Source organism: Phoenix dactylifera, chromosome 11 (genome assembly GCF_051530095.1).
Source record: "Phoenix dactylifera cultivar Ajwa chromosome 11, Ajwa_hap1_PhDact_Kaust_v1.1, whole genome shotgun sequence".
NCBI classification, from domain to species: Eukaryota; Viridiplantae; Streptophyta; class Magnoliopsida; order Arecales; family Arecaceae; genus Phoenix; species Phoenix dactylifera.
The window spans coordinates 28,490,807-28,506,281 of NC_143200.1; the positions used below are offsets into that span (position 1 = coordinate 28,490,807).

At 39.7% G+C, this 15,475-nt stretch overlaps 1 protein-coding gene and 1 non-coding gene across 2 annotated transcripts; both read right to left on the reverse strand.

Annotated features, from left to right (window-relative positions):
- Window positions 1-1,242: 1,242 nt before the first annotated feature.
- Window positions 1,243-4,663, reverse strand: LOC103710458 (S-adenosylmethionine decarboxylase proenzyme-like). The gene is made up of 3 exons (XM_008796166.6): window positions 4,373-4,663; window positions 3,027-3,181; window positions 1,243-2,938 (listed from the first exon to the last, which is right to left on the reverse strand). The coding sequence occupies exon 3, from the start codon at window positions 2,730-2,732 to the stop codon at window positions 1,542-1,544; it is 1,191 nt and encodes a 396-aa protein (XP_008794388.4). The 5' UTR covers window positions 2,733-2,938; window positions 3,027-3,181; window positions 4,373-4,663; the 3' UTR covers window positions 1,243-1,541.
- Window positions 4,664-11,956: 7,293 nt separating this feature from the next.
- Window positions 11,957-12,028, reverse strand: TRNAD-GUC (transfer RNA aspartic acid (anticodon GUC)). Its single transcript has one exon. It is a non-coding gene; the product is annotated as a tRNA-Asp (tRNA).
- Window positions 12,029-15,475: the final 3,447 nt, after the last annotated feature.

The following is a 15,475-nucleotide window of genomic DNA, read 5'->3' on the forward strand; positions in this document are numbered from 1 at the left end:
ATTTATTAAATAGATCAAATTTAGATTTACAAAATTTTTGACCAGATCCACCCGATTGCCACCTATAGATTTTATCTAGTGGGGCAAGGGTTCTGGGCTCGAAGAAGAGTTTAAAATGAGGACAAGGCAAGAAGACAAAATTAGCCCTAGGTTGGGTGATTAGTGGCAAGTTGGCTCTAGTTCAATAAAATCCACCACTCACAATTAAGATCCATGTACTGTCATCTTCTTTGTCTTTTTTCTTTACCACGTTGTTTGTTCTCCTACATCGAACTTTTGCAGAATCACAACAAATTTGTTACATTAAAAAATGATAACTTTCATTAAAAAAATCCACCAAAGTGACAGATAGAAACATAGAAAAAGACAAACAATGGCATTTTACTGACATCAAAATATCACCCCATTCACGCTAACAGATGTCGTCAAAGCCCCCTCCAGTAAAGATATCTTTATGGTCGACTGCTCCAAGCCTTCCCAGATCTTCCCCTTCCATCTTTGCCAGCTCGCTTTCCAGATGAAATGGAAATGAACTTCTCTGGGGAAAACACGGTGAAGAATTGCGTAGAAGATGCTTAAATTCATAAACTGACAAGTTGTTTACATCATGATTTCCAGGTGTTTGCCGTAGTATTATTGCATTTTCCTGTCATTTCTTAGGTTCAAAATTCACAGCATTTGTACCAGACCAGAAGCTTAATACCGCAAGAAACTGGTGAATGGGATTGCAGAGGAGTTTCCCTTGGGCGTGGCTCCATAGCCAAACGGAAATAGAGTTCAATTCACATTAAACTGAACCCAAAGCTGAAGCATTGACAGCAGCCTTCTGCGAGAACTACAGAATATGTTCCAACAACCTGCAGCTTACATCAACCAGCCAATAAAGCACAGCAATCAAAGAAGCATGGTAAACATCAGTTGATGAAAATTAAACCAAAACTAGCAAGAAAAGGTACATAGAAGAAACACTCAAAGGAGCACCACCTGGAAAGAAAAAAAAGACCGGCAGCATTCTTCATGAACACTTCCAATGAATAGCAGGTCCCAACAAACAATCAAAAGATCAATCAGGTCCAAATCACATCACAAGCACCAGCACAAAAATATAAGAGAGCACAAGCACGATCATTGTTTCACCTGATCCTCCCATGCAACCACCACCATCAGAAATATAAAGAAGGTTATCATATTCCTACAAGGATGAGAGTGGCAGCTAACACAAGTGGCATGGAAATCCAGAGATAACCAACCTCACAAAGATTTATTCGAGCACTATAAATTTATCAAGGTTCAAATGGTACAACATCAAACAACACTAAACCAAAGACTTTAAATTCCAAACAAACTGCTCATTGTGGCAGACACAGCAAGCCACCCAGAGCTCTTATTCAGACCCCAACAAATGAAAGTAAGATACCACGAACAGACTCGAATACCATATATAATAAGCAAATACTAATAGACTGGCTGGCTGCTTCGCTAATTAAGCCAAAAGATAAGCAAATACGAATAGACTTGCTTTCACTACCATAACCATCCTCTCAGAACATCTTCTTATCTTTTCCATCTTTCTCCTCCACCACCTCCTCACCTTCCCAGCTGTATCCTGCCTTTTCATCATTGCCAGCTTTCTCCATAACATCTCCTTCCCAGCAATGCAGGATGGATCTTGGCGACACAGCAGTAACAGCAGAAGCAGCAAAGTTCTGATACATCAACAGACCATCACCCGGCAGCTCCTGCTCGACCAGATCATTACAGGCATAGCCATCTATTTCCGCCTTCTTCGCCCACGTGCCTGCTAGCCGACGCCCACCAAAGATAGTAACTGCGACAGAGAACTCCAAGGGGCCAAAGCACCTGAGAACCCTCTCGATCAAGTCCCTGCATACCAATGAGCCAGGGTTGAACCCTGTGGCTTCATAACTAGCATAGCTGAAACCTTCCTCGGGGGTCACATGGATTGTGGAGAGAGCAGCGTCACAGATCCCATTCATCGAGTACCCACATGGATCGAATTCAAAGTCGCATATCTCCATCTCGGGGATGATATCAGAAATCCCAGAGAGCATTGTCATGTCCTTAAAGGAAGAAGAATGTCCAACCGCTGAATTCTTGAAGAAGATTGATGCCCGCTTAGGGCTCAGTCCAGTCATGCACATCTCAAGAGTAACCATAGGTGGCTCAGGCTTCTGAGTGGCATAATATATGTGCCAGTTACGGTTGGGCGCTGTTGGATCACCTATCACATAAGCATTACCACCGGACTTGAGGCCACCAAAGAACTGATTAAGGATGGAAACCTCCTCCGAGAAGCTGCGGTGGGGAGATGGCTGGGCACCAGGGAAGATGAAGGTTCCACGAGAGTACTTTGCAGACAGAGAAGAAAGCAAAAGCTCCTTGGCAAGCTCCAGGATTCTGGGAATGGACAGAAGGAGCTTCGTAGTCCCACAGGTCTTCAGGATTATCTTATACGGGTACACAAAGAGACTCGATTCCGAGAGGACATAAGAATCAAAGTCCTTGTTTGAGAGCTGAGACACGATAGTGCATTGTGCCAGTTCTAGAATTGAGTCAATCTGGGCCCGTGAGAGGGCACGTAGGCCTCGGCCTTGGGGATCTGCAAAGACAGGCGCCTCAGAGAAAGTGATCTCAAGGCGTTTCTCATATCCCTCAAACCCAATTGGTGAGACCAAAGAAGGGTTTGGTGAATCAACCAACAAATGTGCCATCGAATCAGAATGAAGTATGAGAATATGAGTGGTCGATGAAGGAGAAGAGAGTGCGATGAGAAGGGAGATTGAGAGTGAGGTTTGCTTATCAGAAAAGCAGCTAGCCAGAGAAGTTGGTTTAAAGCAGAAATCAAACTAAAAATTTGGGAAATCCTACTCTATGAAAGAGGTCATCAGTAGGGATATCAAGATGGCTTTCTCACGCACTGCAACAGATCAATATGACAACATATTAGTAGCTAGTACACACAAAAAAGATAACAGATGGAAAAAAATGAGTTCTCTTCTGCTTACGTTGGAGTATGCAGCAGATTGGAACTTCTTGATTCCACCGTGTGGTCGAACGTCTTCAATGCTGTAGCCAAGGGGAACTTCGTATTGTAATGAACTACTACTACTGCTAGACTTCTTCTTGCCACCTTTGGACTCCATTAAAACATCCACACCTCCTGTGACACCAGAAAAAACAGGTTAGTTTCACCGATTTCAGTTTTATTCTTTTCAGAAGGGAAGAATGGCAGAAGATCTAATTCTAGCAAACGCTAAGCAGGAAACGATTGCAAAAAAAATATTTTAGCAACACATATCTGTTGATATAAACACGAAAATAAAGAAATAAAATTAAATAAGCATGGGTCACAGAATCATACAGGAAACAGAATACATGTAGCCCAGATCATGTTTCTAAGAATAGAAGCAACAGAGGAGGAAAAAAAGAAAGCAACAGGAGGAACAGAATCAAAACTATCAAACATTAACAAAGCTAGAGAAAAACATATAGAACATGGAAATTTACAGAACATATATTGAAGCAGATAAGAATCAAGATTAGTAAAAATAGAAACAGAAGACCAGGGGCCTTCCTACGGTGTAAATGAAAACATAAAAAAGAAAAATACCAGAAGATAAAGGAAAACGTAAAAGAATAAATATTAGGCCTTGCCCAAAAAACAAATAAAACAGAAAAAAAAAAACAAAACAAAAAACAAAACAAAAAAAGAAAAAAAGAAGGGATTCATAGGATGTAAGAGCAAGGAAACACAGAGAGAACACCAAATCGATACCCACGGATATATGTTGAAGCAAATAAGAATAAAGACCGTATACCACCACACCCAGATCTACCATCAAACAAAATTGAAGAAAAATAAAACTAGAAACAAAGACATGCATCAAAGGGAAAAAAAAGATATATCACAAAACCATGAACAGTTAAAAAAACAAAGTTAGCAAAAAAAACCATCAGAATCTACCAACAAGAAACCCAATATTCACCGTCCTGAAGAATGAAAGGAAAAATCATCGCATCCATCAACAATGGCTGTCGATTCAACATCTAAGTCCATCACAAAGCACAGAAAAGAGACACAAACACCCATCAAAGAACAGATCTGCAATCATATCGAAACCCAAGAACAAACGCAGTTCTTGTTCTTATTCAAACACACAAAAAAAAAGAAAAAAGAAAAAAGAATCAAAAATAAGAACGATAAGTATAAAACCAAACAAGATCTAAATCATATGCGATTATCACCGGAAAAACCCATATAAAATCGATAATCCACGATACGTCTAGCATATCTCATCAGAAAAACGGAAAAAAACAATCAAAAAAACATAGAATAGGAGAAGAAACATACTGTTCAATCGGAAAAGGCTCTGCTCGAAGGCGGCGGCGAAGAACCCGAAGACCCCAACAACCTCTGAAGCCCAGAGAGAAGAGAGAATAAGATGAGAAAGAGAGAGCACCAGAAGAAGTCAGAACCTAGCAAGGGATCGATGCGAGAGAGCTCTGAGGCGAAAAAGAAGAGGGGATTTAAAACAGAGACCGGCCTCTGGAGGAACGCGAAGCCGTAGGGGAGCGAATTTGGCCAGCTGTGACCCCCATATTTATAGCCTCTCCTCCGTTCCGGTTAGCCCGCTTTCCTCCTAACTCACCAGGGAAACGGCTCAAGTGACAAAGATTCCCAACAAAAAGGTAAACTCCTGGAAACGGGTAGTGGGAAACGCGTTTCACTCCGGCTGCGCTGAAGCTAGCAAACGGATTTTTCCTCGTGACACTTCGAATCGGGTGCGGTTTGGCTCCGCTGAGATTCCCTGGCCAGCGGACTGCTACCTCTCCATTGAGATTCTGACGCGTACACTTTAAACGTGAAAGTAGAGGACTCTTAAAACGTGGCGTACAGGTATACGCGGCTGAACATTCCCGAGCCGCTCTTTTTTTCGCGTAGTTTCCGGGTCCGATTCGCTGCGCCCGATTGGATGCCATGGTTACGATGGTCCGCGGTTCGAGTTAAAGTGAACAGCCGAGGCGGAACGGATGGTGGAGGGCTGCGGCAATTCTCAACCGTAGAAAGTCGGATGTGAAAATGAGAGGTCAGCCAGACACGATATTAAAGATGTTCTGCGGGTGAAAAGGACAATAAGCGTCTCAAAGGTTCTCCATCTCCAAAATAACACCTGGGGCGTGGAAAAAGACTAAAACCACTAATTCTACCATGAAAGAATTAATTAAAAAGACTGCATGTTTAGTTTTTTTTTTTTTTTTTGATAAACCAGCTGCTCATACTAATCTCACATGAGCATTCCCTGCAGAGTCAAAAGATAAAATACTTTACAGTAGTGGAGGGATAGGTACATAGCAGGTCCAAAGAATCTTTTCTTAATGATTAGCAGCAAAGAAGGCGATCCAGTTAGCAGTTCTGTTCGTTTTTCGGAACACATTGCCAATCTAAAAACAGCACACTTCCCCAGTAACCGTCTGACCTCTTTTAGAAGCGAATAGTCTCACATGTAGAATCCACTATACTATCTTCACTGAGTCTCCCTCCAGAATGACCGCATGTTTAGTTGTGAGAATTGTTTGTAACCATATTTGTTACCATGGTATTTTTAGTTAAAAGAGCATTTAATTGAAAATAAAGTAGGAATAAATCCTGTTATTGCTCAGCAGAGACAAGTTTAAGAGAGCATAAATAAAGAAAATATATCCGTTCTGATGAATTCATGAAGGCTGCCTCATGTCCAAGAATAAAAAAGGTAAAATAGAAATAGTTGTACACCATGACTTATTTTTATTTTTTATTTTTGCTATTCTTATTGCAATAATTTTGATTGAGGATGGTTTTTGTCTATTAAAAAAATATGCATAAATGATGGTTTTATATTAATTTATCTTTTTTAACAGTCATGCCAGGAGCAAGTTGAAGTAGCATCACCATTCCCTGCTTATATCCGATATGAAAACTATTTAGCATGCATAGAACTTTTTTCAGGCCTTGATTCTGTCCTACTCAGGAATCAAATGATGTCTGGAATAACTTTATATGGAATAAAGTCTTCTTCTATTCTGTTTTTTATGCAAATGAGAAAAAAAGGAAATCAAACATTGGTTTTTCATGGCTGTGATTTTAAATAACATGAACCAGATAAAACAAAATATAACTGTAGTTTTTTAATTAGCAAATCCAATGTATCTAGAGCTGCAAGAATCAACCTAATTTTGAAAATCTAACCCACGTCGACTCTATTTGATCACGTTTGAGTCAAGAATTTTTTCAGTAAGGATTAGATATGGGCCAAAACTTTGACCCGATTCGATCTATAAGACTAAGATTCTACTTCAAGCAAAACAATTTAAGTTAGGTTGAGTCATAATTTTGAATGATAATCTTTTGAGTGGTTGTTTTTTACTACTAGTTGTTTAAATCATTTTGTAAAAATTATAAGAAATTCGATTTGATAGGCTAGACTAGATATATTGGGGGTTGTTTTGTATAATTGGTTGGACCAAGGCCAAATAGGTGATGCAAAATGATTTGTAAGTGGATATAGACCGAAAAATCTTGACCTGGACTAGCGCTGGTTGTGATATGGATGAAAATTTTATATGTTGTCCTTAGATGACCTGATTCAAACCTCATTAAAGTACTGGAGAGAGAATAAAAATAAAAAAAATAATAAAAAATAAAGATAAATGAGATGAGGATCTAAGAGATAGGCAGATAGCTATCTCCGGACTTCCATGCAACCTAAAAGGTCTTTGTGGAAAATCCAATAGAATTAAATTGAATTTTATATTTGATCCATAGAGTAGGCCGTCTATTTAGATAGAGCCTGCATAAACATATGCCTCCTCGCCCAAATTTTATAGAAGGAAAAAAAAAAGAGCTTTCATGGTTTTTTTTCTTTCTTCATGCAGTCCACCGAGCTTATAAATAAGATTTAGGCTAAGATTATGATGAGTCTGCCGAACAAGATTAATAGATCGATTTTTCATAGAAAATTTAGTCTAATTTTATTAAATTTCGCATAGGCCTTTTGGAGGAAGAGAACAAGAGATCCCAGCCGGAGATCAGTTGAGTGGATGCGAACAGGAGGGAGGGAAGACGTAAAAGAGCTGGGCCTCGGAATCATCAGATTTGGGGTGCGGTAAGAGCACCGGGGAAGTGACGCCGCTCAACTCGCAGGAAACAATCAAACAAAGGCGGAACGCGTGCGGTGGAAGGCGTCAGCCGCGTCACCTCAGGAATCCGATTCTCCGCCTACGTTACTTTAAAACTGGTGGCAGAACTTCGTCGCCAAGGCTTTCCTTAGTCTTCATCGCTACGCTCGAATTTTATTCTCGTCCATACCCAATTCCTCTCTCCTTAGTTTGAAGAGGTTAAGCATAGCTGTTGCAAGGTCGTTATTCTACTTGCCTCGCATGCTACAACTTGTATTCCATCTCTTTTAAATAAAGCAGCGATTAATTTCCTCATATTACTTTATAAAGATCTGTACATCATGAGCGATTTCGTCTAGTAATCAGTTAAATTTGATCTTCTAGTGGTCTATTAAACAAACCTGAGCTAACAAAATCCACTTGCCATCAACTGGCATGTCGAAATTTATTAGAGCAGGTTGTTTCCACCACTCATCAATACACTTGAGAGTTTGTGGTGTCTATTTCGCATGAAAGAATAATTGATCTTCTTTCACAATATCGACCATTTGATCGCATTTTGTACATATCTCAAAGTGCTTGGAACCGTGTCATTCATCCACCTGCATTGATCTCGAAGTAATCATTATACGATCCAACAGTGGACATTGCAGTCCTTGAAAACATATCCCTCGAAAAAATTATAAGGATTAGGCTCATTTACTTTCTGCTATCTATGAAGCGGCAGCTTCAAAGGAAAAGGTATTAGGTACAAAGTTCCATCTACAAGATAGTAGTGCTAAAGACTTTTAGGATTTAAGAATTATGGCGCAATATCACACATAACACCCTTCCTTCTCTCCATTGCATGCATAATCCAACAGCTTTTTTTTTTCCACCTGATTACAGTTGCAAATTAATGAATGATTTATAAAAACCCGGTTTCGAGGAATGAATTGTCACCAAACCCTTTTTGGAATAGCATTTTTTTATCTACTTAATTTATTTATTCTTGTGGTACATGGATGATGTGCACTCAATCTCTCACTACAAACACATACATAGGGAGGTAATGGTAGAAGTTGGGTTAGCTCGATCCTGATCCTCCGAGGAGTTGATGAATTCCTAATGTGCTAGTTTGCTAGCTACACTGCATCCCATATTAGAATTATTTGATCGCTTTAGTTAACTTCAACATACAGGACTCAAATTGGTCCGTTGGATTTGGTTTGAGATGGCTCTTGTGCTGCCTTATCCATGCAAATAGTTTTTATCCCAGATCTTTATTCAAAACTACTAGTATTTCCACTTCATGACAAGTTTGATAGCTAGAGTAGGTCAGAATTTTTATGAAAATATTTAAAGCAAAAATAAACAAATGCCAAGATGCCTAGGTTTGACGTAGATCCTTTGAAGTCAGAAATTCTTGCAATTATAGAGCATGTGGCAGAAATTTATTGATTCGTGCACTCTGGTGCTGATTCCAATAGGTTGTTTTAATAAAAAAACTTTATGTCACGCAAACCAAGATTGCCCATTATTTTTTTTTATGTAGATTAGAAAATAGATTTGGATCTTTAACCGGACGAGGACATTAAAGTTTAAACGAAAAGGGTATATGAGGACTTATGCGAACCTGTATTATATTTAGTTCTATATCGGTGCCTTCTGAATAGCCATGGGTTGGTCCTGCAATAATAATTAATGTATCCATTTGAACCCCGCGCGGAGGAGAGCTAGATGCCTTTACTTCCATGGCGCCCCAAAAAGTGGAGCTTCTTGTCTCTATCTCTCGTTAAGGATAGGGGCAGCACACTACGGGAATCCTCCATTTGTTTATAAGGAAACACTACGGGAATCCTCCATTGTTTATAAAGAAATCTTTGCGTCTATCCAAACGCTACTTTGTCAAACGGAACCTCGTATCTGATGACTATGGACATTGAACCTTTGTCTTCACTTTTTTTTCTTCTTTATTCCCTGATATATTTTTCAGTGGAGTCCGCATCCTCTCCGATTCATGTTTATCTTTAGTCACAAGGAAACGACCTTATAAATGCTAGGTGATTTGAGTGGACCAGCTTTGGAGGAAACATAAAGTAGAGGGAAGATCTAGACTCTTACTAATGAGTCTATGTTAATAATCCTTATACTAGAATGATATGAAAAATAATATGAGCAACTGTTATACTAAAAAAAAAAAACAATATAATTGCTTGTAAGTCACCATGTATTAAAATATCGTATCAAGGATGCACATGATTAATTGGTTCAACAAAGAACATTTGGCAGGCACTCATAATTTATGTATTTCGAATTTTTAATCTATTTCATCGGTATTTGCTCAATAAACCCATGCCATTTATAGATGCACTTCTTTCTTTAACTTCATTTCTCATTTATTTTTTTTAATAAACATTATCTTTTCTATTTCTATACATATTAAATGATAAGGGGACAAAAAATTTACCCCTCCAAAATTCAGAAAAAATTCTAAAAAATTGAACATCTCATATCATGAATTTTAAATTAACTGTACCTTTTAAATTAATTTTTATCCTATTTCCCTAATTCCACCACAGAAGAAAAAGACACATGTCTTTTCTACTAGAGTAAAAATTTTATAATTTACCTCCTTTAAGTGGAAGTTTCTCTCATCTAAACTCATTTTAATTAGAAATAAACTTCTATAGTCAAAGAGATTCATGAATTAAAAATATAGATTAATGTATAGTATTCTTAAAATAAAAAAAATTATCACAAAAATTCTTATATGTGCATTGTGCAAACAGAATTGCTAGGAGAGAAAAAGCTCTAACCCTTCTAAATCCCAGAAAAATCTAAAAAAAAATAACCATACTATATCATAAAGGGCCACAAATATTTCATTAAAATTTGAATTTCAGAATTTCAGACTGATTCGACTATTCATAATAGTTTGCTTTCCAACTAAAAATTATTTTCAAGAAAGTTATGTATTCCAATAAAATGGGGCAATTTATTGTGGAGTCTGGAAAAGGGCGACAGTGATGGAGGAAAACGCCAGGTTAAGTATTTTCTCCCATGCCGAGTGTGAAGAGTGTGAATTATTTAATCTCATATGCGCATAGATTTCCTCCCACATACGAGGAATTATTTTTAGATGCATTGATGGAATTTTGCTTCTAAAAATATTAAGAAAAAAATGTTAGTCCTTCTTAAATTTTTTTCTCTTCTTTATTTTCTTCATTTTACTTGAGTTATACTAAGACTTGCTTTTAAATGTAGCGCAGCAAATCTCCAACTAGTTGTTCAACGAGGAGTTAGAGAAGGAGAAGGCAGTGGAGGAGTAGAGAAAAATGACATGGATGGCGCAAGTCATCGAAGAGAAGGATGGGGTGGTTGTCATTCGATCTAAATGTGAGTGGAGTCAGACACTGCCATCGCATTACTCGGATTCCATCCCTAACATTTCGAAGAAGTTGCCAAACATGACCCGTCCCTAACATTAGTAGCTTACCTATAGTACTCATAGTAGTAGCAGATAGTAGCTTTCCTACATCTTTGCCTCCAAATCAAGTGATAATTTTTATTTGCTGATATATTTATATATTTTTTTCATGTTGTATATCTATCAGTTGTCAATATATTTACATGTTTTCTTATTTTATTAAATATTTATTGACATATTCATACATTGTTCTTATTTGTATATCTATAGTAATCATAGTAGTAGCCAAATAGTAGCTTTGTCACAACTTTGCCTCCAAATCAAGTAATATTTTTTATTTGTTGATATATTAATATATATTTTCTCCTTTTTGTATATCTCTCAATTGTCAATATATTTACATATTTTCTTATTTTATTAAATATTTATTGACATATTTGTACATTGTTCTTATTTGTATATCTCTTGTTTGTCAATATATCTTTATGTTTCTTATTTTATATTTTTCATATAAATTATCAAAGAATTTTATAATTATGCCATCATTCACTCAATCTCAAGTAATAGCTATAGCAAAAAACAATAAGTTAAGTGTTTGAAGCCTTTATTAGAATTTTCTCCATAGTGCAAGGGTATTTTGTTAATACATAGTAAACAAATAGGAGGAAGAAAACTCTACTGCTTTAGATTTTACAAAAAAATTCTAAAAAATTGTAGAAAAATTGAGCATGCCGCGTTGTGGCCCAACTCTTTTTAATTGACTATCTATTCAAACAAACATTCACTCCCACTTTTAAGTAAATATAGTTTTTCCAATATATATTTATTTTTTAATATATATATATATATTAAATATATGTATGTATGTATGTACGTATGTGTATGTATACCCTATAGGAATAAATCCTTATGCTGAAAAGCATTATAACATGTTATAAGCATGGATTCCAGTTGGCTTGGGAAATCACTCTTCAATCCCAACTAGGAGATGGCACAATGCCATAATTATATGAGGGAGCAGCTTCAAGTGGAGACAATGGGTTCTCCATAAGTAAAAAAATGGGTATAACCAAACGGCCAGCCACCACATTTCAATATTTTATCTAAAATATTTAATATGTTTCATTTTAATAATATTTATTTATTATATTTTTAATAAATTGGCTTAATGTTCCCATATTTTTGTAATATTTTATAATTTTATTTTTTATCTCCCCTGTGTTGTGGGGGTCTTTTGCCTGTTTGCATAGAAAGGGATTCTTTTTCTATATTTTTCGACCATAAATAAATAAATAAAGAAAGAAAAAAAAAAAAAAAAGGAAGTGGGAGGAGGAGGCAATTTATATAAATTTCAAAATATCATAAAAATTGCGCCGTTGCCGGGGATCGAACCCGGGTCACCCGCGTGACAGGCGGGAATACTCACCACTATACTACAACGACAGGAATGACAAAAAGGTTCCCGCTGTAATATAAGTTCTCTATTAGCAGAAAGAATTAGAACTACATACATAAAATAAAATTTTATAGGGAAGCAAAACAAAATGCTTACTGGTTTAGAACGTTAGAATTATCACAAGAATTTGCTGCAATGCAAGACGATGATGGTATTCTGTGAAATACTAGTAAACTTTTTTGGAAAAACGAGAAAACATCTGAATCATCTAGTTTGCATCAAGGATGTATTTTTTTCAGAAGTCATATTGATAGCGCTAATTATTCATAAGAAATGAAAAAATTATATTTTATTATATATAATAAGTATAATTAATAATTAATAAATAGTAGTCAAATTATTATTTATCGTTAGTTAAAAATGTAAATAGTATCAATTATTAAAAATATAGAATGCTAATATTTTTAACGATAAATAATAAATAATATTATGAATAAAATAAAAATTACCAAAAATAATATAATTTTTATATGTAAATAATATTTATATTAGTCATTTAATATTACTTAATATTATTTGTTATTAATGACAAATTCATTATTTCATAATTTTTATTAAAAATATCATTGCAAATACGTCATTGCCCTTGATTCTTTGATACTCTTTTTTCCCCTCCATAGCAAATATGACATCCATGTAATTAACTTTGAAGCTACGGTGTGCTCACACACTCATGGCAAAGAGAAAAAGAAGAAAAGAAATGCCCTGCTAAAAGCTATATTCGACCCTAGGCGATGAGGGGGAAAAAAAAGTGATTCCACTTTGTGCGGCCATGGCTTTTCCATGGCCATGGGCAGAATGAGCAATCTCACTGAAAAAAAAAGAAAGAGAGAAAACAAAACTGTGATCATCTTCATATGGAACTCGCCAGCCAGCCCAGGATCAAAGTGGCGGAAAGGAACCATCGCTGATGAAACAAGGGACGGCAAAGAGAAGTGAAAAAGTCGTCATTATCAAGTCCAGGTACTTTTGCGGCCATGGCCATCTAAGCCATGCATCAATCTTTCTAAGTCGTTGTCACCACCCCGAAGGCCATGGACGAGGTGGTCTTCCCATTTATGACGAGCTTTGCTTTGGCATGGGACAAACTCGCCAACCTTGCCAACGAGAGGCCTCTACAAATCATACCCTATACTCTCCGTACACATAGATAAGGAGCAAGTAGTAAATTAATCCGAATATTAAAACAAGTTGAAATAGACAAAAATAAATTTAGATTTTTGTTGGGGGAAAAAATAGACCACCCCACACGTACAATTAAAGCGCGCCAAATCTGACAACAAGCCTGAGCTCACCATGCAGGCCGAGCTCATCATGCAAGCCGAGCTCAGAAGGCAGCCGAGCTCACCATGCAGGCCGAGCTCATAGGCCGAGCCGAGCTCAGAAGGCTGCCGAGCTCATCCAGGCTGCCGAGCTCAGAAGACTAAGGCCAGAAGGCCAAGCACAGCAGGCCGAGCCGAGCTCAGAAGGCCGAGCCGAGGTCATGCAAGCCGAGGTCATGCAAGCCGAGCTCATCCATGTTGCCGAGCACAGAAGGCCGAACCAGAAGGCTGCCGAGCACAGAAGGCTGTCGAGCTCAGAAGGCCGAGCACAGCAGGCCAAGACCAAAAGGCTGAGCTGACCTCAGAAGGCCGACCTCGTCGTCTATATGCTGCGGCCATCCTCTGCAGCAGCCTCACCGCACCATGCTTTACTTGCCGGCCACGCCACGACATATTAATCAGGAACCATTCCCTGCTACGACTGTCAACGCCTCACCATTCCCAAGAATGTACTGCACTGCGCGCCACAAGCAAGCTCTGGCTACACGCCATCTCCTCCCATGATGGAAACGGGCCATCCACGGCAACTCATTACTTCACACGCCCACGTCCAATCGTGACGGTAACCCATTAATTCGTCCAGTCACATCACAGGTAACCCTGCCACTCTACCTATAAAAGGGGAGCTTCTCCCTCTAAAAAGAGGAGGCTTCTTCCTCCCAAGGGAGGCTTCGGACTTGGAAATACAGTCCCTCTCCTTCTCCAAAATTAAGCCCCCCTCTGACTTAAGCATCGGAGGGCCGGCGCCGGAAACCCCGGCCACCGGCTTTTTGCTGGCCCCCCACGGAGGACGCCGCTCGCCGACGGATCACCACCCGCCTCCTCCTCGGTTCGCGGCCGCCCCCGGGTCCAATTTCCAGCAACCGCCCCCCACGGAGGACGCCGCTCGCCGACGGATCGCCGCCCACCAATGTTCGCCGGAGCTCCTCCTCCTCGGTTCGCGGCCGCCTCCGGGTCCAATTTCCAGCAACAGTTGGCGCTAGAGGAAGGGCCCGAGTTGTGGCCATGAAACTAAGGAGCAGAGGAGTCTCTGATACCTCCCGGCATCATGCTCCAAGCCCCGGGCGCTCAGTCCAGAATCCACCACCAAGACCTCCGGCAGATCAAGCTCCACAAGTCCAACCCGAGCACTTCGACGCGCTAGTGCAGCAAGTCCAAGCGCTAGCCATTGCAGCCCAAAGCCTGCAACAAGTGGAGGCTCCTCCTGTGCCGCCTCCACGGGTTCATGTTAAGCAGAGGAAGAAACTTTCTCCCGAGCCATCTCGAATCAGGCATGGCTCCCGCTACAACGACGTACGTGGGGGCAACTAGTGAGAAGTAGTAGCCCAAGTCTCACATCAACGAGTTGGAGGGAAAGAGAAATAAAAACTGAGGTCTGGAGAAGGATAGTTATGTACTCCCTCCTCATGGGTGTAAGTCCTTACGACGGCGCTCGGGACGTTGCTCTCCTTCAGAGCGTCGCCATCACCGAAGCCCCGGCCGTGCACAGAGAGCCAAGCCGAGCTCAGAAGACTGAGCCGAGCTCATCATGCAAGCCGAGCTCAGAAGGCTGCCAAGCTCATCTATGCTGCCGAGCTCCGAAAACCGAGCTCATGCAGGCCGAGCCGAGCTCAGAAGGCCGAGCTTGTCATCCACATGCTGCAGCCACGACCTGCAGCAGTCTCATCCAGGCCGAGCTCATGCAGGCCGAGCTCAGAAGGCCGAGACCAGAAGGCTGCCGAGCTCATAAGCCCGAGCTCAGAAGCCCGAGCGCAGAACACCCCTCCCAGAAAATCGAGCCAAAGAAGGCCGGTGCTGAGCCAAGTCCTGAGGGACTTCGAAGCTCGAGAGCCATCAAAATATCTCCAAAAGGTACAGGATGCCACTTTGGCTTCAAATAATTTCAATATTTCATCTATTTTCAGGTCGGAGAATCCAAAAAATGACCTACGGGTATCCCTATCTCCAACGTCGCCCCGCTCCGAATAAGGGCGCACAATCGCCAACGGAATCCATCTCCTGTATGTATCTCCAATGATGCCCCGACTAAGTTCGGGATGCCCCGAGTGTCGACAGTGCGTGCCCAGACCCCTCGACACTTCGGGAAGACGGGGTAGTACCTTCGCGGCCCTC

Excerpts from the sequence above, each read along its gene's own strand:
- LOC103710458 (XM_008796166.6), bottom strand. The coding sequence starts at position 2,732 with ATGGCACATTTGTTGGTTGATTCACCAAACCCTTCTTTGGTCTCACCA.